Raw genomic sequence first — 24,641 nt, forward strand, 5'->3', positions numbered from 1 at the left:
AAGAAGACATACACTAGAGGTTGGCTTAACCTCTAGTGTCTGTCAGATGAGTGCAGCACACCCAGCGATACCCGGCTGGAGCGATGTAAGCAAGGACCTGCCCTGTCTCCTTGCCCATCACCGGCACCATGGGGGAAGCGACACCTCCCTCCGCAGCCGCACCGTGGAGGAACTGGAAGCGTTCCTCAAGCCAGAGCCTCTCAGGGTGCGATCTGTAATTCCTGGATTCCTCCTGCAGCAGGCCTCCCCTTTGCCCTGTCCCTGGATCCACTGGCCACCATGACACCTTGAAGCTCCCCCCTCCCCACAGATTATTGAGTGCCCAGGGATCGCTATACCCATCAACTCTTTTGTGTGTGTGACCCCCCTTCTTTTGTATGTGTGACCTTCTGTACACTGCTTTCCTTGTGTGTGTGTGTAACCCCCCTGTACCCCCCCCCCAATCCCTGGTGTTTGACCCCTCCTGTACCCCCCTTCACCTGTTTGTGACACCTTATCCCCTGCTACCCCTTTCCTCTGTGTCTGTGACCCCATCATCCCCAATTTCCTTGGTGTCTGATCCCCTCTTAACCTTATGTGTGTGTGAGACACCTTGTACCCAAATAAAAATGTGTAATGGGCATTATGGAGTGTGGTATAACTTGTCAAGGGCATTACGATGTGTGGCATAATATGTAATAAGCATTACAGTGTGTGTCATTATGTATAATGTGCATTACAGTGTTTGGTATAATGTGTAATGGGCATTACAGTGTTTGGTATAATGTGTAATGGGCATTACGGTGTTGCCAGGCACCGCCGCCGTCCTAATCCATCAGCAGCATCTGCGCTGCTAGGACGGCGGCCATCTTCCGGGGACACGTCACTGGAAGGCTTCGGGGACGTTGCTAGGCAACGCCCCGAACTTCCACCGCGGCCGTCTCTGCAGGGGGAAGACTCTGCAGGACGGACCGGATGTGACGTCACGCAGGGGGCGGCAAATTCGAAATATAAGCCGGCGTCTCTCTCAAACAGACGCCGGTTATAGCGTTCAGTCAGTCTGTGCCTGAGTGTGTTCCTGGTCCTGGTGCCTATCGGAAGCCTCCTGTTGTTCCACGCCTGTCCTGCCTTGCCTGGTTTGGTCCCGCTGTGCCTGGGATTCTGCTTCTGTCTCGCTGTACACTCATCTGCCCAAGAGATCTGCAACTGCCTCTGGGACTCCATCATCTTCTCAGATAAGTCAGGGGTTACCCTGCCTTTCTCCTTACGCAGTTGTGACACATGGTGTCACTGGGCATTATTATCATTTCTCTATATAACATCTCATTAGCATTGTTGCCATTCTCTTTATATAACATCTCTTTCGCATTGTTGCCATCTTCTTTATTTAACATCTCTTTAGCATTGTTGCCATTTTATTATATAACATCTCATTAGCATTGTTGCCATTTCATTATATTATATCTTTATACACTGCTGCCAGTCAGGGTCTCCTGCTCAGCCTATTACTTCTTTGGGCTTCTGGGAGTTCCCCGGTATAGGGATTTAGCTAGCTGTTCCCCTTGTTCTCTCCTGGCCTCGGCGGACGTGTTGTCATTTCCTAAGACCTGCCTGAAGCGGAGTGGGGCGGACCTAATTCGCCCTTCAGCCGAGACGGGCCCAGGTGAAGCCTAGCACCGCACACGTCTGTCGATTCCAGTCAGAGGCAACGGAGTTAGGGTACCGGGGATACTCCCAGAAATCCTTACAGGTGTGTGATATGTGTAATGGGCATTACGGTGTGTGGTATAATATGTAATAAGCATTACAGTGTGTGTCATTATGTATAATGGACATTACAGTGTTTGGTAAAATGTGTAATGGGCATTATGGTGTGTGATATTATGTGTAATTGGCATTACGGTGTGTGATATTATGTGTAATAGGCATTATGGTGTGTAGCATAATTTGTAATGGGCATTACAGCGTGTGGTATAATAGGTAATAAGCATTTCGGTGTGTGTCATTATGTATAATGGGCATTACAGTGTTTGGTATAATTTGTAATGGGCATTACAGTGTTTGGTATATTGTGTAATGGGCATTATGGTGTGTGGTATAATAGGTAATAAGCATTACGGTGTGTGTCATTATGTATAATGGACATTACAGTGTTTGGTAAAATGTGTAATAGGCATTACGGTGTGTGATATTATGTGTAATGGGCATTACGGTGTGTGATATTATGTGTAATGGGCATTACGGTGTGTGGTCTAATGTGTAATACCACGCCCCCCTTTTTGCCACGCAAGGGTCCAACCTGCTTGAGTATTTGGATCTGGGACCATTCATTACCATATTTCTAGATTTGCCTATGCCTGGGGCCCTGCAGCCGCTGCTGTAACTTCCGCCAGTCAGAGGTGCGGCAAGGATTCCCCAGAATGGCGAAAATGCAGCGAGCCCACTGCATATAGTGGCCAGCCTCGCCGTTTCCACGGCCAAACTTGCCGTCAGTTGAATATTTGATGGTGGTATAATCTGCTAGGGGGCGCCAACAAAAATCTTGCCTAGGGCATCAGATTGGATAAGGCTGGCTCTGCTCCCATACATATATATATATATATATATATATATATATATATATATATATATATATATATATATATGTATGTATGTATGTATGTATGTATATATATATATATATATATATATATATATATATATATATATATATATATATATATATATATATATATAGAAAACACAGAGAACAAATCTTATTTTATTAAGCGCCCATGTACAATTCAACAATACAATGTATTCAGTCTTTCCACTCAATGTAGAAATATCATCAACCAAGACCTTTCAAATATAAAACATTTATTAAGAAATATATATAAAAGAACTTGGTCTGATCCCTATTCCAAGAAAGTTCTTCTAATTCCAAGTGTATTACCTTCTTTTATATATATTTTTTAATAAATGTTTTATATTTGAAAGAAGTCTTGGTTAATGATAATTCTACATTGAGTGGAAAGACTGAATACATTGTATTGTTGAATTGTACATGGGCGCTTAATAACACTATTGGGTTGTGTATTGGATTGTGTGGATCCCTGTAGTAGGGGACAGGGCCGGTGCAAGGCACCGGAGCGCCCCAGGCAAGTCGGGGTGGGGGCGCCCCGGTGCCGGGGGAGGGGGGGTACCTGTCCTGCGGCGCTGTGTATTTAAAGCTGGCGGCGGTGGCAGAGAGGGGTCCCTGCAGTCAACGAGTGCTATCCGCCGGGCTATGCGGAAGCGCTTCTGTTGTGAAAACACTGGCCGCACGACGCACGCTGATTAGCGTGCGGACAGTGTTTTCACAACAGAAGCGCTTCCGCATAGCCCAGCGGATAGCGCTCGTTCTTTCTTATTGACTGGAGGGACCCCTCGCTGCCTCCGCCGTGTCATGAATCTGCTTGTTTAAGCTTACCAGACTTGTGATTCTGCTTTGTTTTTTAAGTCTCAGCCTGATGCAGTTCTGTTTGCATTCATGCTCCTAGTCAGTCTGTGCATTACTGGTGCACCTGGAAGCAATCCAGGTTGAAGCTACATCACCTGTAACCCTTCTGTGGCCTGTTCTATGTTTTAACACCTGTTAGTTCAACCTGTAGCTCCCTGAGTCCATGCCATGGATTGCAGTGTCCTGAGAACTTCCCAGCCTGCCTTTATTTGGACTGCATCTGCCTTGCTCTGCAATGCTTCAGCTCTAATTATGCACCTGTAGTAGTCCAGCTTACTACAGAGGATACTAACCAGCTATTAACCTCTCAAGTGCCTGATTGCTAGCTATGCAGCACCAGTGGGTTTGCACTACTGTTTCCTGCAATAACACTCTCAGTATCATTCTACCATGTTGGCATTCATTCCAGAATCCATAACTGTTATTACAGGCAACTTCAAGAGCATTCATCCAATCATGGAAAGGCAAGGGATTTAAAAGCCTGGCTCAAGGAGACAGAAGCTGCTCTGAGCAACTTCGCTATCTCGCTCTGTTACCCAGCCTGTAGCAGCTCTCCTGACGCATCCAGTGATTCGGCTCCCATCCGTACCCAGCATTCAGCTGCTTCCTGGTCTCCAGTATCCCAGCAGGTATCCAGTCATCTGCGGCTTCCCAGCCACTGACAGTCACCAGCTGCCTCTGGCTTCTCAGATGCAAGTAGACAGCTCTGCAGCTACCTCCAGAGCTCCTGTGTGGAGGTGTTGTTCCAGTGCCTCAGCATTTAACCCTGGACTTTGTTCCTGCTGAACCCTGTGGTTCCCGTCTCCACAAGTACCAGTACTCCGTCAACCAAGTTGGTCATTTAAGTTATCCTGCTCCGTTTTCTGAAGCCAAGTGGGCCGTTTAAGTTCCAGTTATACCCATCCAGAGTCTCCTCATCGAGCCGGTCCTTTAATTTATCCTGCTGTTTAACTTCCCTTCTTCTGAAGCCAGGTCGGCCTTTTGAGTTATCCATTACTATCCCGGAGTCTCCACGCCAAGTCGGCCAGTTCTGTTCTTCGTTATTATCACCTATTCCCTAACCTTTGTGTCCTGACCTACCTCCAGTAATCCATTCAGTTATTCTCCTGCCACCAGTGAGTTCTCCTAGTGAGGGGCCGCGACCTGCTGTCCAGACGCCGCGAAATCCAAACCCTCTTGCGGGGGTCCCTGGCGAAGACCGCTGGGCAGTTAGACTCCGCGCCCTCGCCAAGGAGTTCAGTCAATACTCACTGCCTGAGATTTTATGTGTAGGTCTTACATACTACCCGCCAAGCTTCAAGCACCACCAGCGCAGCCTGCCACAGGACTGCTGCCAGAGGCAGATCCTCAACCTCCTCCAGCCGCTCCAGTTCCAGCTTGTACACCCGCTTCTGTAGGGCACTCTCCCAGTGCTCCTACGCTGGTCAGGAATTCTTCAACCAGTCGCAGTCACAAGTGCCGGAGGTCTATCTCTAAGTTATTATTTCCGTTTACCAAAGTAGGTATCCTTCATTTATTCAGTACTCCCAGATCCGGTATGCAAAGTTATTCTGGCATTCTCTGACTCAAGCTAGTAATCCCAGAGTCCTCAGAACCAGATTCCCTGTGTTACAGGTATCTAGCACTGGTTCACTGCGATCACAACTGGGTCCCCAAAACCCCTATCGTGACAGTTTGCGCAGAGCCCAGGGACCTGGTTAGTGACCAAGGTGGTGGTATGCCTGTGCATGGTACCAAAGTAGGGAATTCTGTGGAAATCCCTTCTCCAATCAGGCAGGTTTTGCAGGACCTGTCTGTCAGTACATGTAGATTACATCAAGCTCTGTCTATGAACATTCCCAACTCAATAAAGACTTCAGCTGCCGCATCGAGTAATTCAGTACCACCTCACTCAGTTCCAGTTGGTTTGTTCTCTCTCCTCAGTAAAGAAATGGAGGATTCCGTGAAGGAAAGGCCTCTTGAGAATGAAAGTTGCCCCTGCGGGGGTAGTGGTTTCTCTCAAATTTTTTCTAAGTCATTACTTGAACTGTTAAGACCATTCCACCTTTTACTTGAACAATTGCAAGGTCTCCTGTCCAAAATATTGCTTATGATCGCAAACATGCTTGGTGGTACAGCTGGTCTCACTATACCTACTACTGGAAGTTCTGAGTCTAAGGGGTCTCCAGTTTCAGTTCCACATCATTCTGAGAGACTCACTCAAGTACTGAGAAAGGATAGGCACCAAAGTAGACCACGAGCTAAACTTTCCGAAGTAGAACTTCTAAGACGCAGAGTGCTTGGACTGTGTTTCTATTGCGGGAACCCAGATCATTTCATAGTAGACTGTGCCCTACGTAGAACCAAGAATAGTGGGTCTGCTAACTCTTCCCTTCAGAGAGAGACCCAAGTCTACAATAGGGGTCCCAGAATGAGAATTGTCCTCACCAAGCATAAATCTGATGCTGTACAGATGAATTCAAGAGAGGCTCCTGTGGTTACCACATCAAAAGGGTCTTTAGGTTTGCAAACAATAAACAAACCTGGTATGTCTTTATTTCATGTTGGGAAATATTGTGCTCCCGCTCCAGCAGAGATGTCAAGTCACCTGCCCCAAGAGGGGGTCCACCACCCTGAGCCCCAGGAGGGGGCTCAAAGTCTTCAGCCCCAGGAGGGGGCGCAAAGTCTCCAGCCCCAAGAAGGGGCACAAAGTATCCAGCCCCAAGAGGGGGTTTCCTGTTTCCAGCCCCAAGAGGGGGTTTCCTGTCTCCAGTCCAAGAAGAGGGTGTCCTGCGTCCAGCCCCAAGTTGGGATTTCTAGTGTTCAACCTTTAGGAGGGGGTGAATCCAGGTGTCCAGTCCCAGGACATGGTCCTGTACACCAGGGATCCTGGTGGAGAGTCCAATATGTCAGTTTTAGCCTTCGGACATTTGTACACTTCTGCCCTGGCCTCCGGGCCTGAGGACCCTTCTGCCCTGGCCTCCGGGCCTGAGGACCCTTCTGCCCTGGCCTCCGGGCCTGAGGACCCTTCTGCCCTGGCCTCCGGGCCTGAGGACCCTTCTGCCCTGGCCTCCGGGCCTGAGGACCCTTCTGCCCTGGCCTTTGGGCCTGAGGACCCTTCTGCCCTGGCCTCCGGGCCTGAGGACACTCCTGCCCTGGCCCTTGGGTCTGAGGTGCCAGCTTTGTCCAAGATGCCAGTCATTCCTGAAGCCTCATCTGAAATTCAAGGGGTCTCCGATCAGTCAAAGTCATCTGAAGTTCCTTCCCAATCCAGGCAATCCAAAGCTCCACTTCTGTCAAAGTCACCAAAGGTTTATGCCAAGCCTGAGCCTTATGGGATTCCTGCCCAGTCGGGACAATCTCACTGTGCATCCATTGCACCCAAAAATACTGTTCAGCTTTCTTATTCGCCTGGAGAACCTAAAACAGAGTTGAATTTGTCTCCAGCAGAATCTTCAAATTACTCTTTTCCTGAGATTACGTCTGAAGGTTCAGCTTACATTTATTTTGATGGGGACCTTAAACAATATGATGCATTGGTTGATCAATATCTGACTTTGATGGAACTAAATCCTTCTGGTGATGTTACTCCGGCTAATGTAGTTAAATACCTGTTTTTGGCCTTTAGGGGTGAAGCCTTGAAATGGGCAAATGCTCTCATAGAGTCTAATGATCCAGTGCTCCAGAACTTAGTGTCTTTTAGCAAAGCTGTAGTTACAAGGTTTGCTCCCAAGACATCTCCTGTAGTTACTTCTAAACCATCTTTACAAGACCAAGCATCAAGGAATCAACAAACAGAAGTTTCTAACACTCAAAAGAGTCACAGATCTCCTCAGTCTTTGTCCAGGGATATGAGAGTTGGGTGCACATCCTTATCTACTCCTTATGTAGATACCCTTGGTTCTTCTAGTTCCCAGGATGCATCTTTCAAACTGGATCCGAGTCCCTCAATTCCCACAATTTGCATTGGTTCATCAGCTGTATGTTATTTCAGTGATCCAATGGGGGGTTCCAGATCTAAGGAGAAGAATCCAATTTTAACACTAGACCAGGACTCAAATTCTGAGTTTGATTCCGAATGTGACGCCACTCCCTTCCTGGGAGGCCCTGTGTTTTCCAATGACTGTTTTTCAGAATCAAAGGCCTCACCTTCTTCAAGAAAATCCAAGTGTTCATCCAAGAAGAGGAAGAAGCATCTTCGGCGACATTGAGCTCCCTTCCACAGGAGGTTCTGCCATAGGTGTCCAGAGTCCACCCTGAAGGAGGGGGTACTGTCATGAATCTGCTTGTTTAAGCTTACCAGACTTGTGATTCTGCTTTGTTTTTTAAGTCTCAGCCTGATGCAGTTCTGTTTGCATTCATGCTCCTAGTCAGTCTGTGCATTACTGGTGCACCTGGAAGCAATCCAGGTTGAAGCTACATCACCTGTAACCCTTCTGTGGCCTGTTCTATGTTTTAACACCTGTTAGTTCAACCTGTAGCTCCCTGAGTCCATGCCATGGATTGCAGTGTCCTGAGAACTTCCCAGCCTGCCTTTATTTGGACTGCATCTGCCTTGCTCTGCAATGCTTCAGCTCTAATTATGCACCTGTAGTAGTCCAGCTTACTACAGAGGATACTAACCAGCTATTAACCTCTCAAGTGCCTGATTGCTAGCTATGCAGCACCAGTGGGTTTGCACTACTGTTTCCTGCAATAACACTCTCAGTATCATTCTACCATGTTGGCATTCATTCCAGAATCCATAACTGTTATTACAGGCAACTTCAAGAGCATTCATCCAATCATGGAAAGGCAAGGGATTTAAAAGCCTGGCTCAAGGAGACAGAAGCTGCTCTGAGCAACTTCGCTATCTCGCTCTGTTACCCAGCCTGTAGCAGCTCTCCTGACGCATCCAGTGATTCGGCTCCCATCCGTACCCAGCATTCAGCTGCTTCCTGGTCTCCAGTATCCCAGCAGGTATCCAGTCATCTGCGGCTTCCCAGCCACTGACAGTCACTAGCTGCCTCTGGCTTCTCAGATGCAAGTAGACAGCTCTGCAGCTACCTCCAGAGCTCCTGTGTGGAGGTGTTGTTCCAGTGCCTCAGCATTTAACCCTGGACTTTGTTCCTGCTGAACCCTGTGGTTCCCGTCTCCACAAGTACCAGTACTCCGTCAACCAAGTTGGTCATTTAAGTTATCCTGCTCCGTTTTCTGAAGCCAAGTGGGCCGTTTAAGTTCCAGTTATACCCATCCAGAGTCTCCTCATCGAGCCGGTCCTTTAATTTATCCTGCTGTTTAACTTCCCTTCTTCTGAAGCCAGGTCGGCCTTTTGAGTTATCCATTACTATCCCGGAGTCTCCACACCAAGTCGGCCAGTTCTGTTCTTCGTTATTATCACCTATTCCCTAACCTTTGTGTCCTGACCTACCTCCAGTAATCCATTCAGTTATTCTCCTGCCACCAGTGAGTTCTCCTAGTGAGGGGCCGCGACCTGCTGTCCAGACGCCGCGAAATCCAAACCCTCTTGCGGGGGTCCCTGGCGAAGACCGCTGGGCAGTTAGACTCCGCGCCCTCGCCAAGGAGTTCAGTCAATACTCACTGCCTGAGATTTTATGTGTAGGTCTTACATACTACCCGCCAAGCTTCAAGCACCACCAGCGCAGCCTGCCACAGGACTGCTGCCAGAGGCAGATCCTCAACCTCCTCCAGCCGCTCCAGTTCCAGCTTGTACACCCGCTTCTGTAGGGCACTCTCCCAGTGCTCCTACGCTGGTCAGGAATTCTTCAACCAGTCGCAGTCACAAGTGCCGGAGGTCTATCTCTAAGTTATTATTTCCGTTTACCAAAGTAGGTATCCTTCATTTATTCAGTACTCCCAGATCCGGTATGCAAAGTTATTCTGGCATTCTCTGACTCAAGCTAGTAATCCCAGAGTCCTCAGAACCAGATTCCCTGTGTTACAGGTATCTAGCACTGGTTCACTGCGATCACAACTGGGTCCCCAAAACCCCTATCGTGACACGCCGCCAGCTTTAAATACACAGCGCCGCAGGACAGGTACCCCCGCAGCACGGGGGAAAAATGCCGCCCTCCAGTGGCCGGCGCCCTAGGCAAATGCCTAGATTTGCCTAGTGGTGGTGCCGGCCCTGGTAGGGGATCTAGTGTTAATAGCGACCGCCCCTGTGTATGTATGTAAATCAGTGGACAATGTGCCCGATTCAGAAATGATAACTGCTGTAAATGGAGATGGCAGTAAAGCGCATGGGGGCTTGTATACTGGGGTGCCAGCATGCTGGGGTGTCAGTATAGTGCATGGGTGCTGTATACTGGGGGGTCTGCATACTGGGGTGTCAGTACAGTGCATGGGGTCTGTATACTGGCATGGCACTGGGGGTGTCTTTACAGCACATGGGGTGTCAGTACAGTGCCTGGGGGTCTGTATACTGACATGGCACTGGGGGTGTCATTACAGCGTATGGGGGCTTTATACTTGGATGTCAGTACAGCACATGGGGGTTGAATACTGGGGTGTTAGTACAGCACATGGGGGGTCTGTATACTGGGGTGTCAGTACAGCGCATGGGGGCTATATACTGGGGTATCAGTACAGAACATGGGGGGGGGGGTCTGTATACTGAGGCATCAGTACACTTGGGTGTCAGTACAGGGCATGGGGGCTGTATACTGGGGTGTCAGTACAGTGCATGGGGGCTGTATACTGGGGTTTCAGTACAGCACATGGGTGGTCTGTATACTGAGGTGTCAGTATGCTGGGGTGTCAGTACAGGGCATGGGGGTTGTATACTGGAGTGTCAGTACAGTGCAAGGAGTCTGTATACTATGGTGTCAGAACAACACATGGGGCGTTTGTATACTGAGGTGTCAGTGCACTGCATGGGGGGTCTGTATACTGAGATGGCAGTGTAGTGGGGGGGTCTGTATACTGGAGTTTCAGTAAGGCACATGAGGGCTGTATACTGGGGGGGTGTCTGTATACTGGGGTGTTAGTACAGCACATGGGGGGTCTGTGTACTGAGCTGGCAGTGTGCTGGGGGGGTCTGAACAGCACATAGGGGATCTGTATATGGAGATTGCAGCACACTGGGGTATCAGTAAAGTGCATGGGGGGGTCTGTATACTGAGGTATCAGTACAACGCATGGGGGGGGTCTGTTTACTGGGGTGTCAGAACAGCCATGTAGGTCTGTATACTGAGATGGCAGTGTGCTGGGGGGTCTGTATACTGGGGTATCAGTACAGCGTATGGGGGTTTGTTTATGGAGATGGCCGTACGCTGGGGGTGTCAGTACAGCGCATGGGGGTCTGTAAACGGAGATTGCAGCACACTGCGGTATCAGTAAAGTGCATGGGGGGTCTGTATACTGAGGTATCAGTACAGTGCATGGGGGGTCTGTATACTGGGGTGTCAGAACAGCGTATGAGGGTTCTGTATACTGAGATGGCAGTGTTCTGGGGGTTCTGTTTACTGCAGTGTCAGTACAGCATATGGGGGTCTGTAAACAGAGATGGCAGTACACTGGGGTCTGTATAATGACAATGCCCCCCACCACTACCACCAGCCCATTTCTAATTATTGGTAACTAATGGTGTTAACTTTATATCATTTACAGTAACTAGGAGCTTGCTCTGGATTTCCAAAGTCAACATTTACAGAATTTATATATGATAACTATTATCATGTATACCATGATTGTTGTGTTGTGGTAATTAGTAAACATCTCAATTATAAGAATGCAGTATATACACCAAAATAAGTCTACACACACTCACACACAATATACACTTCCTCATCCAAAAGATCTTAGCAAACAAAATCCCCAACTTGAGTTTCCATCCTCCTATGGAAGAAGTCCACAGTTGCTTAGTGAGTCCTACACTTGGCTCTGACCTCCTCTCTGGAGAATAATGAGTCTGGATGCTCCCAGCCATAAACTGCTTTGAGTCATCACCTTCTTCTATACTCTGCCACTGATATAGGCCCATTTAGAGACTGTAGAACAGATGCTCTCAGAAACTCCCATCACAGACTCTCTGGGTGTGAAAGAAGGTGACAGAGAAAATGCAAATGTTGCAGGGATTTAATTCTGTTCTCTCACTGCATAATATCCTATCATATGAACAAAGATTCGATGGCGCTGAGCACAGACATACAGAGCTTTGTGTCTAAGCTGAATGATGACTCAATAGAGACCTTTCTTCAGCACTAATGCAGCCAATAAGAACAGAACTTCTGAGATGAAATGAATAAGTTATTTCTCAAACACAACCCTATCTCCATCACTGCCTCATGGGTCTTATCCTATGACAAAATAATTTGTGTTAATGGGACCTATGGACAGAACTTTATTCTTATAGCAAATTTATTGACACATTTCTACCATTATCTCCTGGGAGCTTAAACTCCATGAAGAGAACATTGGAGATTGTAATAGCCATATCCTCAGAGTGTCACCATGAACCTTATAATTGCCTGCAACTGCCTCAATCGTGGGCACAAGCTAAGAGCACTGAGACTTCCCATAGACAGTAGAGAACATTTTGTTTTACATGACTAGAAACATATGTTCTGTTCTTTCTTGTCACTTACAATAAGATGCCTCTCAGATGAACTCACCTGTCAGTCATCCCATTACACACAGGCCATGCAGCCACACAATTTTCACCTGAGTGAGGCTTTGTAGCAAGGGGGATTTACATTGAGATTCCTCCTTTATTACTGACTGAAATACTGTGTAGGTCACAGGCGCATGCAGCCAGATGCCTGGGAATTGTTTCTTCATTGTCTGCTCTTGGCACATGAAGGGTGCCCACTCATCACCCATGAGATTCCTCTGCAAGCCATGATGGCATCCAGGAACCCTAACCCTGGGGTGAAGAGGTTCATTGTACAGAAGTGTAAATATCACACCAAGACCAAAGCCCTTTCGTTACATACAACAAATTAGATGTTCTCCTAAGACTTCTTATCTTCATGTATGCAATTAAACTCAACAGTAGTCTTTATTACTTTCTTAGATCTAAAGCTTTTTGTTATACTGCTTGGATAGTTCCCTTCTCTGTTGTTGTATTTCATGAAGGAGCAAATCAAGACCAAGACCACCAATTTTGCGCTGAGACCCATACAATTTAGCACTCTCCTATCTTAATTCAATCATGCCATGGAAAGAAAAGTCTCATTATTGCTTTGGCCTGCAGAACTAGATGCACTGCTGTCTTCACCCTGCCCAAACCCTCTCCTCATTCTGTACACATCCTGCTCCCTCACTGCTCCTTCAGGTCTGAATCAAGGTTCACAGGGACCCGAGCAGATCCTGGCAATAATTGACCTTTTGCAAATCCCAATGCTTATCAGGATCCTGCAAAGTCCTATAAACAGATGATAAAATCACCCCAAAATCCTTTCATATTTTCTATCTGCTGTGATCTACACCAATAGCTTCTGACCAGCACAGGTTTCCATGCTCACCATGATTCCTGGAGCTTGTAGGATATTAGTTGCAGATCCACAGGAAGATGCATGACTAAGAGTTTTAAATAAAGCCTTAATAGAAAATATAACAGATGATGTGTCTTCTGTGTATAAAGGAGTAGACCATATTATATACCTACCAGTATTGTTCAGTGTTAACATTGCACCCAGGTATTTCCCATAACAGGAAAACAAGTTTGGCTCTTAAGGGTAATTCACTAAATGGCAATTTTCAAAAGCATGGACTGCTGATGGTTTGCCTCTAAGCCTCTAAACCTCTAAACCAGGCATGTTCTGTATAGATGGAAGGCTAATGATCAGCAAGTTATATATGTAATTAAAGAACTGTCTTCAAGGCCACAAACTTTAACTAATTTGAAAACATATCTAAATTTTGCACATCTCCTATGAACCATCTCTTGCACAGAGGGATCTGGATAAGTCAATAAAATGATTACTTACCAATTGTTGAGACTACGGTTCCAACAAAGTAGAATGCTCCTGTAAAATCCCACCTTGGCCTTATAGCGTCCACCCTAATCCCGGCTACATTGGCCTCCTCGTATTCCCGGAGGAAGTTGCGGAGGTCGCTTTTGCTGAGGTTGAATTTCTGCGTGAAGTTGTCAAACTTATGTTGCCATCTTTCCTTGGCTTCCTTTTCTTTGGGTTGCTCAATGGCTGAGAATACAGCAGCCCCACAAAGCAAGTAAAGAATGATCAGGATTGCCAACAATAGGAAACGACCATTGTCTTCATTCAGGTGACTAAAACCACAGCAACAGCCACCTCGGCAAGCCATGCCCATGGGCAGCAATTAGTAGGGCACCTATGTCAAGGTGTATCTGCTGTCCAGTACATTCATTTAGGTGGCAGAGATCCAATCATCAACTAGTTGCAAATAGCACCCAATGTGCATGGTGGGTGCAGAGAACATGATGTCTATGGTAGTACACTCAGCTGGAAGGCTTACCTAAACACATCTCTGGATTTCCTGTATGATTTAAGACAACTTATAAAGTTCACATATTGCCAGCTAATTGGAAAGGAACCAGCTGTGCCCACTTGTGCCAGGGTAAAAAGATGATGCCTAGTTAGGCATATCTCAGTGTCCGTATAAATGAGTAAGAACAGAAACAGAACATTAACCCAGCTCCATGGTCTTGATTTGTCTAGGACCATATCTCCCCATATGGATGAAGGGTGGCTGTCAGGTTAACTTCTGGTTGCTCCCAATAAGGACTAATGCTGGTTCCATAGTGGTAGCCATCAGCTGGGACACTACTGACATAGACCTTACCCAAGCTCATCTGCAGCCTCTGTGCCTTACTGTACATTCAGTATAATGCAGGGTGGTCTCAGTGCTCAGTTGGGCTACTGTGATCCAGGTCCAGAGCTTCTGGTCTCCGGGCTGACCATAGTTCCCAGGGTTTATAGATTAGTTGCAGATCCACAGGAAGATGAGTGTGGAGGTGTAACTTCCCGGTGCTCTCATCTGTATGGGCTCATCCGTGGTGTGAGCTCATGACTTCATTGTGTCTGGCCAAAGCATGATGCCCGGTGGATGAGATGCTCGGTAGCTGGGATGCTCGGTGGCTGGAATGCTCGGTAGCTGGAATGCTCGGTAGTTGTGATGCCCGGTAGCTGGGAAGCCCGGTAGCTGGGATGATGGGCAGCAGTTTCCGGATCTGCCCTCTTGCTGCTGATGCCACCAATATCACATTGATGCACAGAATGGAACTTTGACTCCTCCAACTTCTCGCACCTAGTTGCTGGGTGTTTGATTTGCAGGGAATCAGAGGATTGTGGGGAGCAGTTGCTGGACCCCGGGGCAATGCCGGCAGCGGCTGAGTAACCTCTGCCCCGCTCAGACCTTTGCAGGGTGCAGCTGCTATTCCGGCCCCTGTGCTGCTACCCCCGGGTCCAGATATTCTCCGCTCTCCCCCCAGGGTCTCCTCTCCGCTGCCAGCAGCTGCTGTGCTCTCCGTCCTTCTGAGCGGAATCTCAGGATATGCAGCGCCCCGTGTGGCGGCCGGCGGGAGTGCAGCCTCTGCCGGGTACTTTGTATCACTAACAGCACAGATCACACCCCCAGAACCGACACCGGGGGATCGGTACCTTGTACAGCACCTGGGCTGCCGGTCGGGGCAGGCAGAGAGGTCAGAGCAGATTATCGGAGCGATCTGATGGGTGAAGGGGTCGGTGTAGAATCTGTCCTGTTACTGACTGCAGCCCTGTGCCCCTACCGGGTCCTTGTCCGAGGTGCTGATGCCAGGCTGGTCCCTGTCCGAGGTGCTGATGCCAGGCTGGTCCCAGTCCGAGGTGCTGATCCCGGGATGGCACCTGTCCGAAGTGTTGATCAAAGGATGGTCCCTGTGCGAGTTGCTTGTCCCTGTCCGAGGTGCTGGTCCCAGGCTAGTCTGTCCGAGGTGCTGGACCCTGTCCGAGGTGCTGATCCCGGGCCGGTGCCTGTCCGAGGTGCTGATCCCGGGCCAGTTCCCTGTCCGAGGTGCTGATCCACTGTAAGTGTAGTGGCAGCTTCATTGTAGGAGTTAGTGGTAGCATCATAGCAAGTGTAGTGGCACCAGTGTAGAGGTAGTGGTGGCAGCATTGCATGGGCAGTAGTGGCATTATTGTAGGTGTAGTGGTGGCACTATAGTAGGCATAGTGGTGGTACTTTATTGGCGGGTCTGTGACGTCAGCTCCAGCCCTGATCAGCTTAATTCTATCGCAGCTGCGCACACTGGGAAATCATTCGATGGTGAGTTGTGAATAGCTTTGCAGCTAATCGCAGGGCTGTGATATTTTTGCAGGCCATTAGCTAGCTTGCACAGGGCAGGATTTTACACTGGAGGAACGGCAGGGCTCTGTAAAGTAGCAGCCTTGTGAGCAGATGTGAATAACCCCCATTGTCAGTTTATTGGACTATTAGTGGTTACATGTGTAATAAAATCTTTCCCCATCACAGCCATCAGCCATCACAGCACCCTGACAGTGCAGTATTACAGGGAGTTTTTGGGAAACACTGTTGTAATACATTAGCAGTCAGGTCTACAAGACATACATCGGCTACAATCCCAATCGGGGAAAGGCACCAGGTGTTTTTAAAACCATTCAAACGACACAAAAATATGTGTGCCCTCTGTACAGTGCTGCCAACCACTTGTGGTGCTTTCTAAATACCATGTATTAAAACCATTTATAAATTCTGAATTCATTGGAAAAGGTTAATATCAGTTCAGTATAAGGAAATACAATTGGGACTACAATGTATATATGGCCATCATGTGACAGCCTCGCCATTATAATCCTAGAAATAAATCATTGTGGCCTCACTCGTATATACCGTCTGTGACGCAGATGGGAACTGACGGTGATGAGGCTGTTACGCCTTATCACAGCCGGTGTCTTTAGCGCAGCTCGCCACATCCATCATAAAGTTTTCATACAGAAAAAAAAAACCAGATGGTTCTGATGATAAAACATTGTCAGACAATTAGAAATCTTAACATAAAGTGAACTGGGAGACAGATCTAGCAGAGAATGCAGAACGTCTACCGATATCCCACAGTGGTGACTAAACTTTATTTTCATATCTCGATGTACAGTATACCACGTTCCAGAGACATACCCAACCTGATGTGGTTCCAGCACGAATGAGATAATTCAGCCAGCTCCATTGTCTGCACACTACCCCTGCCCTGCGCATGATGTATGGCCGACCATGTGGCAGCTGGAGTCTGTCTGGGGCATCATGCTGTCATGATGATGGGCCTATTCTTATATGGGGGCCTGGAGCTGCAGCTCCATCCATTTCTGGTGAGTTATCGAAGGAACTCGGTTTGGTAGTTACTTTAGTTTACTGGTATTGGGGAGGGGTGATTGGTCTCTACTCCCCCTTGCTGTGGGATAACAGAATTGTCCTTTTGATCCCTGTAACAAAGAACACACATTCTGGAAATATACATTTGGGAGGACTGTCACAAGTAACATTAGGGTCACAGGCCAGTTATTATTAATAATACCATGCCCCACTTACACACTGGATGCACACAGTCTATGCACATGACTTGGAGACAACACCGTAACCACTGACAACGCCACACCTCCCTCCTAACAATGGCATGGGATTTGCTGATCCTTCATCATAGATTTCCATGTGCCACAACAACTACCTTGTTGCCTTGAGCATGTGACCCAGTAAGTGATGTTCAGGAATATATTACCAAAACATAGAACAACCCTTTATATAGCGTGAGGGACTATTTCCCCCAGTGGCACTCATAATCAACCTACGGTCCTGTTACATCCACTGCATCCTGTACACCTCCCATAACTACAGTATATTAGTCTCCTAAAAGTACTGCTCCCCATCTGTACTACTGCTCCCTCCTGTACACCTCCCCATATGTACTACTTCACCCATCTGTACACCACCTCCCCATCTGTACTACTTTCCCCTATCTGTATGACTTCCCCCATCTGTACTACTCCCCTCACCTGTACACCTCCCATCTATACTACTTCACCTATCTGTACTACTCTCCCCATCTGTACACCACCTCCCCTACCTGTATGACTTCCCCCATCTGCACTACTCCCCTCACCTGTACACCTCCCATCTATACTACTCCCCTCACCTGTACACTTCCACATATGTACTACTCACCACACCTGCACACCTCCCCATCTGTACTACTCCCACCTCCTGTACACCTCCCCATATTTACTACTCCCACCTCCTGTACACCTCACCATATGTACTACTCCCCACACCTGTACACCTCCCCACACACACCTGTACTACTCCCCCACACACACCTGTACTACTCTCCCTATCTGTACTACTCCCATAACTACAGTATATAAGTCTCCTACCTGTACTGCTCCCCATCTGTACTACTGCTCCCTCCTGTACACCTCCCCATATGTACTACTTCACCCATCTGTACACCACCTCCCCATCTGAACTACTTTCCCCTACCTGTATGACTTACCCCATCTGTACTACTCCCCTCACCTGTACACCTCCCATCTATACTACTTCACCCATCTGTACTACTCTCCCCAACCTGTATGACTTCCCCCATCTGTACTACTCCCCTCACCTGTACACCTCCCATCTATACTACTCCCCTCACCTGTACACTTCCACATATGTACTACTCACCACACCCGCACACCTCCCCATCTGTACTACTCCCACCTCCTGTATACCTCCTCTTATCTGTACATCTCACCATATGTACTACTCGCCACACCTGTACACCTCCCCATCTGTACTACTCCCCCACACACACCTGTACACCTCCCCATCTGTACTACTCTCCCTATCTGTACTACTCCCATAACTACAGTATATTAGTCTCCTACCTGTACTGCTCCCCATCTGTACTACTGCTCCCTCCTGTACACCTCCCCATATGTACTACTCCCCTTATCTGTACACCTCACCCTATGTACTACTCCCCACACCTGTACACCTCCCCATCTGTACTACTCCCCCACACACACCTGTACACCTCCTCAACTGTACTACTCTCCCCACTTGTACACCTCCCCTTATGTATTACTCCCCCCACCTATACAACTCCCCATTTGTCCTACACCCCCACCTGCACACCTCCCCATCTGTACTACTTTCCTTTTGTACACCTCCACATCTGTACTACTCCCCCACATACACCTGTACACCTCCCCATCTGTCCTACTCCTCCCACCTGTACACCTCATCTGTACTACGTCCCCCTTGTACACCTCCACATCTGTACTACTCCCCCACACACATACACACACACACACACACACACCTGTACACCTTCCCAGCTGTACTACTCCCCCCCCATCTGTACTACTCCTACCACCTGTACACCTCTCCATCTGTACTACTCCCTCATCTAAACTACTACCCCATCTATACTACTCCTACCACCTGTACAGCTCCCAATCTGTACACCTCCCCATCTTTGTAACTCACTCATCTGTACTACTTTCCCCATCTGTACTACTCCCCCCCCCACCTGTACACCGCCTCCCCTGTACTACTCCGCCCATCTGTACACCTCCCCACCTATACCTCTCCCCCCACCTACTTTTTCCATAGTGAGCTCTTCTATAGCCCCTATGGCATATAAAGTACATTGTACACCGCACCCAATTTTACCCACACTGCATTATGCCACTCCAATCATCCTATTGTCCATGTTACAGAACATGAGCTGGGAATAGTGGTTTGTTCATTTGCATCCAGGGACCACGCACAAGGAGGCACGAGGCTCATTTGCAATGATTGACTGACAGATGGCTCCTATTTACTGTAATCAATGTTTTGTTGTCCCTGACTTAATTAGATGAATGCCGCGGCAGTGATAGGGTCCTGTGTTTCTGTAGCTTCAGTCTGAGAGCTCCTAGTACACAGAGAGTTATAGATATTATCTGCATATAATGGATTTGATGCACAGTTAGCAATCCACAAAGCTGATATATGCATCTATTGGTTACTAGAGTCTCTATAGCGGCAAGTAATAAAGATAGTAATAAAGATTTAGTGGTATAAGGACGGTATATATGCCTGCACCAATAACAACACTTTATAGATAGATGTATGCAGTGGTGGCAAGCATATACAGTATGCCTGCACCAATAACAGCACTGTATAGACAGGTGCAGTGGTGACCAGCACAAACGTCTGCACCAATAATAGCACTGTATAGAGATATGGCACAGTGGCTGCCAGCATATATGCCTACACCAATAACAGCACAGTGCAAATCGATGGGTGCAGTGGTGGCCAGCATATATGCCTGCACCAATAACAGCACTTTATAGATGTACACAGTGGTTGCCAGCACATTTGTCTGCACCAATAACAGCACTGTATAAATAGATGGGTACAGTGGTGGCCAGCATGTATGCCTGCGCCAATAAGTGCACAGTATGGATAGATGGGCGCAGTGGTGGCCAGCATATATACCTGCACCAATAACAGCACTTTATAGATGGGCACAGTGGTGGCCAGCATGTATGTCTGCACCAATAACAGCACTGTATGGAGAGATGGTGCAGTGGTGTCCAGCATATATGTCTGCACCAATAACAGCACTTTATAGATGGGCACAGTGGTGGCCAGCATATATGTCTGCACCAATAACAGCACTTTATAGATGGGCACAGTGGTGGCCAGCATATATGTCTGCACCAATAACAGCACTTTATAGATGGGCACAGTGGTGGCCAGCATATATGTCTTCACCAATAACAGCACTTTATAGATGGGCACAGTGGTGGCCAGCATATATGTCTGCACCAATAACAGCACTTTATAGATGGGCACAGTGGTGGCCAGCATATATGTCTGCACCAATAACAGTACTGTATGGAGAGATGGCGCAGTGGTGTCCAACATATATGTCTGCACCAATAACATCACTATATGGAGAGATGGCGCAGTGGTGTCCAGCATATATGTCTGCACCAATAACAGCACTGTATGGAGAGATGGCGCAGTGGTGTCCAGCATATATGTCTGCACCAATAACAGCACTGTATGGAGAGATGGCGCAGTGGTGTCCAGCATATGTCTGCACCAATAACAGCACTGTCTGGAGAGATGGTGCAGTGGTGTCCAGCATATATGTCTGCACCAGTAACAGCACTGTATGGAGAGATGGCGCAGTGGTGTCCAGCATATGTCTGCACCAATAACAGCACTGTATGGAGAGATGGTGCAGTGGTGTCCAGCATATATGTCTGCACCAGTAACAGCACTGTATGGAGAGATGGTGCAGTGGTGTCCAGCATATATGTCTGCACCAATAACAGCACTGTATGGAGAGATGGCGCAGTGGTGTCCAGCATATGTCTGCACCAATAACATCACTATATGGAGAGATGGCGCAGTGGTGTCCAGCATATATGTCTGCACCAATAACAGCACTGTATGGAGAGATGGCGCAGTGGTGTCCAGCATATGTCTGTACCAATAACAGCACTGTATGGAGAGATGGCGCAGTGGTGTCCAGCATATGTCTGCACCAATAACAGCACTGTATGGAGAGATGGCGCAGTGGTGTCCAGCATATGTCTGCACCAATAACAGCACTGTATGGAGAGATGGCGCAGTGGTGTCCAGCATATGTCTGCACCAATAACAGCACTGTATGGAGAGATGGCGCAGTGGTGTCCAGCATATATGGTGTGCCCCGTGACGTTATCATCTGATGCTCAGGCAGAGACTGCTGTAAGGTATGAGGTGGCTTATGGTGTTACCCGAGGTGGGACCAGCTGGTGACCAGGCTGAGATGGCACTTAGATGCCATCACCTACATAGCGATCAGTAGTAAGCAAGAAAGGGATAAGAGACACCCCCCCCCCCCCCCCAACTATTCTGACACAAAGCCATCGCCCCCCTGAATAACGAGTCTCCCCATAGAAATAATTCAAAATTTTTATTTGTTTCTTTCATAGTTCTATGAAAACATACAAATAATAATAATACATATTGTACAGTCAGACAGTGAGATGGTTCCATGTCCGGGTGACCCTACGAGGGACACCAGATATTCCCGTGAGAGTCCGGAGCATTGACGTAGGGAATGTTCCACACCCAGGGTCTGTCTGGAAGAAAGCACAGGGGTTAGTGAGACCACTCGCAGCTGGTTGCCTGGTGAACGCACTGATGAAGATAAAAGGGAGCTTAGATGGCAGATGGGGGCGGATGGAAGCAGAACACAGGGATGTTTGTATGGATAAATGTGAGGATGAGCGGAGCTCTGTGCAGCCAGGAAACGTGATCTACACCTGCCACTCTATAATACACATTCCATGCAGTCATTGTAGTGACTCAGACCATGGGGGTCACACAACCGGCGGCAGTTCTTACCCCATAACACGTGGCTGTTTTGAGAACCTGAGGCTATTGCTGCCCCCAAATGGCATCAGGCTATTAATCACCGACAGTCACAGACCAATGCCACACGTGTGCAGTACAGGTCCGGCTATTTCCCAACGCACCAAACATCCGTAACTTGCAACATGCTCTGCTACTGCGCCAAGACCTGAATCAGGCCCGGTGCTATAACAGCATTTTATAAATATAAATATATATATATATATATTATGTACAGTATGTAATAACAATAGTTGCCTGTCATTGCAGGGGGAGGTTCTATAGTGTACATGCCCCTATTTCTACTACCCCCTGGTGCCCAGCCCCTGGCAGGACGCCCGCAGAGTAACCACAAGGAGACAATGAAAGTGGGACATACAGTATAAGTCAGATGTTTATAGTGACAGTCAGTGGATGGAAGGCAAACACATCTACTGAAGTCAGAGGTAAAAGTACAGTATCCATGCTCCATATAGATGCACTTTAATCACCAAGAAAGTCAGTGCTGCAACTTCCCAAATGAAAGATAAAGAGAAGACATCCAATTATCCGGGAAAACGCAGCAATTTATCCCGGGTCAGCTTATTGCACAAAACATGCAGTGAAAATGGTTTATCACAAGTATGTGCTATCCCGGGAAAAAGTGTTGCAAAAACAGGACTAGTGACATAATTCTAGCTGTGGAAACCATAGAAGTACAGGAGAAAATCGGGAACTCTGCCTGTACCCCAAAAAAGTCAAACTTTATAGAAGTCTACCAGTGTCCATAAAAACGATTTGGGCTACTTAAATTGGGTCAAATTGGTATCATATGCATTATAAAAAGAAATCTATGATTATTCAGCAAAATAAATGCTCTCATTAAATGAAAGGTAGATACAATGGGTATAGGTATGTATTTGGTTTATTTACAGGTACTACTCACACTTGAAAGCCTAAAAACCCAATATACCTGTCTTACGGCATGTACCCCAATTTCTAGTTTCACTTGTTTGTCCCCAAAAAGGACATTTTTAATGGCTAATTAAGAAAAATGTAAAAAGTTGCACTGCCCAATTAGTAGGGTTGGTGTCCAAGGGTTCTGAATAAAAAACCGCACATTTTTACATTACAAATAGAAATTACCCCCAACTTTTCACCTGCTCATAGATGGTAAAAGCAAATTCCTAATAAAACCTATGGTTTTTGCAAATAACTGGATACAAAGTTGTGATAAAACCCCATTTTTAGGGCAATACCACATTATGCAACAAAGTGGTTACCCCCAATGAGACATCCGTGTTCCTCGGTCTCAAAGCAAATGTCCATGATACAGCCCCAGCCAATTACTGCACCAACATGTCCAACGTACTATAGTGCATATCACACGCCATCCTCCCGTATCTCACCACAAAAGCTGTGACCTGTCACATCCCCAATCCTATCACTAGCAATGTGACCCCAACAATCCAGCACTGCCATAGGCAATAAGTATCTGAATTATCCATACAGATTTGTCCTCATACACCAAAGGGTAAATCTACTGGGAATCATATCTCGCCCATGTTTTCCAGACATTGATGGGTGATTTTTTTTATTTTTTTATTACTGAAACAAAGAAATTGAGTATGCGCTGATGTTTTAGTTACTTGTGTGTGCCAATGGTGTACGTGCTTGTATTTGCTGCCAGCCAATCGCTCCTGTACATGGAGCCTGCGCAGGTCGGTGAGACCTATGCAGACCTCTCTGTGTAAATGTGCTAAAAACATAAAATAAAAAACACTGCGTTGTTTTATTCATTAATATAAGATACACAACTTATGTGAGAGCATTTCGTGGCATTGGACCAACCGGGACCAGGTGAGCTCAGAGGGGATATTTGCCGCAACTTGAGACCCAATGTTAAAGGATTTGTATGTACAGTACATGTACAGTTGATACAATTTGCGATACCCGTCCACAAAGCAGATTAGCATGCAATCAAATCCAAAGAGTGCAATGACTTCCAAAACAGTGGGTAGTCAGCCATAGCCCCTCACTAATATTTAAGACAAAGGGCCTGATTCAGCTTCAGTTTTGCTAAAAAGGCAAAACTGCTACTGGTGTCTCTGGCATGGTAGGGGCCACCAGGCACAGGGCAAGACCACCCAGCAGGCTGGGTCCCTCCCTGTGATCATAAGGCCATTGCTATCGGATCACAGAAATGCATCTCTAAGGAAGCCCCCCTGCCTGTGTCAATAAACAGGCAACAAAAAAGGCGTTGGTCAGTTACTCCTCGTCCCTCCATTCTGCTGGCACAGTGAATATTTGTGTGTGCATACATAAGTATACCAAGTCTGATTGCCTAAAGGTCTATATAAATGATGTAGCCTAATGCCAGAACCACATCCTGCTCCCGGACATCTTCCTCAGTGGAGCAGACCCATACGCTCCGAGTACACCCATCCTCTGCACAAATATACTGTTAGAATGGAAGCTACGTTTGTAAAATAACATTTTTCCTGGAACTCAGAAAAACAAATGTGTGTTTTTTGGGCTAAGTAGAAATGATAGAAATCTTATTTTCACTTACATGGAAGAGAAATGAAATGTAATGCATTGTTCCACGGCATTACACAAAGCTGGGGCATAATGAATTCTCAATGAGAACACAGCCAATTTCCTTTAGACTCTCCAAATCGGTGCTCAGCATAATGTGCTTTTATGGTGCTGCTTTTTAGAGTTTATTACATCCGGCCAAAGAGGTTGTGGAGACCCCAAACGGAGAGGAAGACTGGTCTATGCCAACTTATAATTATCACTCAGCTACAATTACAGCCCAGTAGACAGTGGAGAAGTGTAACATGAGGACACGCAAGCCATAGATTTG

The 24,641-nt window shown here is 47.2% G+C and overlaps 2 protein-coding genes across 2 annotated transcripts in view; both read right to left on the reverse strand.

Annotated features, from left to right (window-relative positions):
• Positions 1-15,595, reverse strand: part of KCNK13 (potassium two pore domain channel subfamily K member 13) — an 85,731-nt gene extending 70,136 nt beyond the window's left edge. The window contains exon 1 of the mRNA XM_083167800.1: positions 13,372-15,595. Within this exon, the coding sequence (XP_083023926.1) occupies positions 13,372-13,714 (343 nt within the window). The 5' untranslated portion in view covers positions 13,715-15,595. The remainder of the gene's footprint in view (positions 1-13,371) is intronic.
• Positions 15,596-21,334: 5,739 nt separating this feature from the next.
• The window catches only part of TDP1 (tyrosyl-DNA phosphodiesterase 1), a 46,250-nt gene continuing 42,943 nt past the window's right edge, over positions 21,335-24,641 (reverse strand). Inside the window, exon 15 of the mRNA XM_083166524.1 lies at positions 21,335-21,522. Coding sequence (XP_083022650.1) covers positions 21,449-21,522 — 74 coding nt within the window. The 3' untranslated portion in view covers positions 21,335-21,448. The remainder of the gene's footprint in view (positions 21,523-24,641) is intronic.

This window comes from Crinia signifera, chromosome 12 (genome assembly GCF_055691185.1).
Source record: "Crinia signifera chromosome 12, ASM5569118v1, whole genome shotgun sequence".
NCBI lineage: Eukaryota > Metazoa > Chordata > Amphibia > Anura > Myobatrachidae > Crinia > Crinia signifera.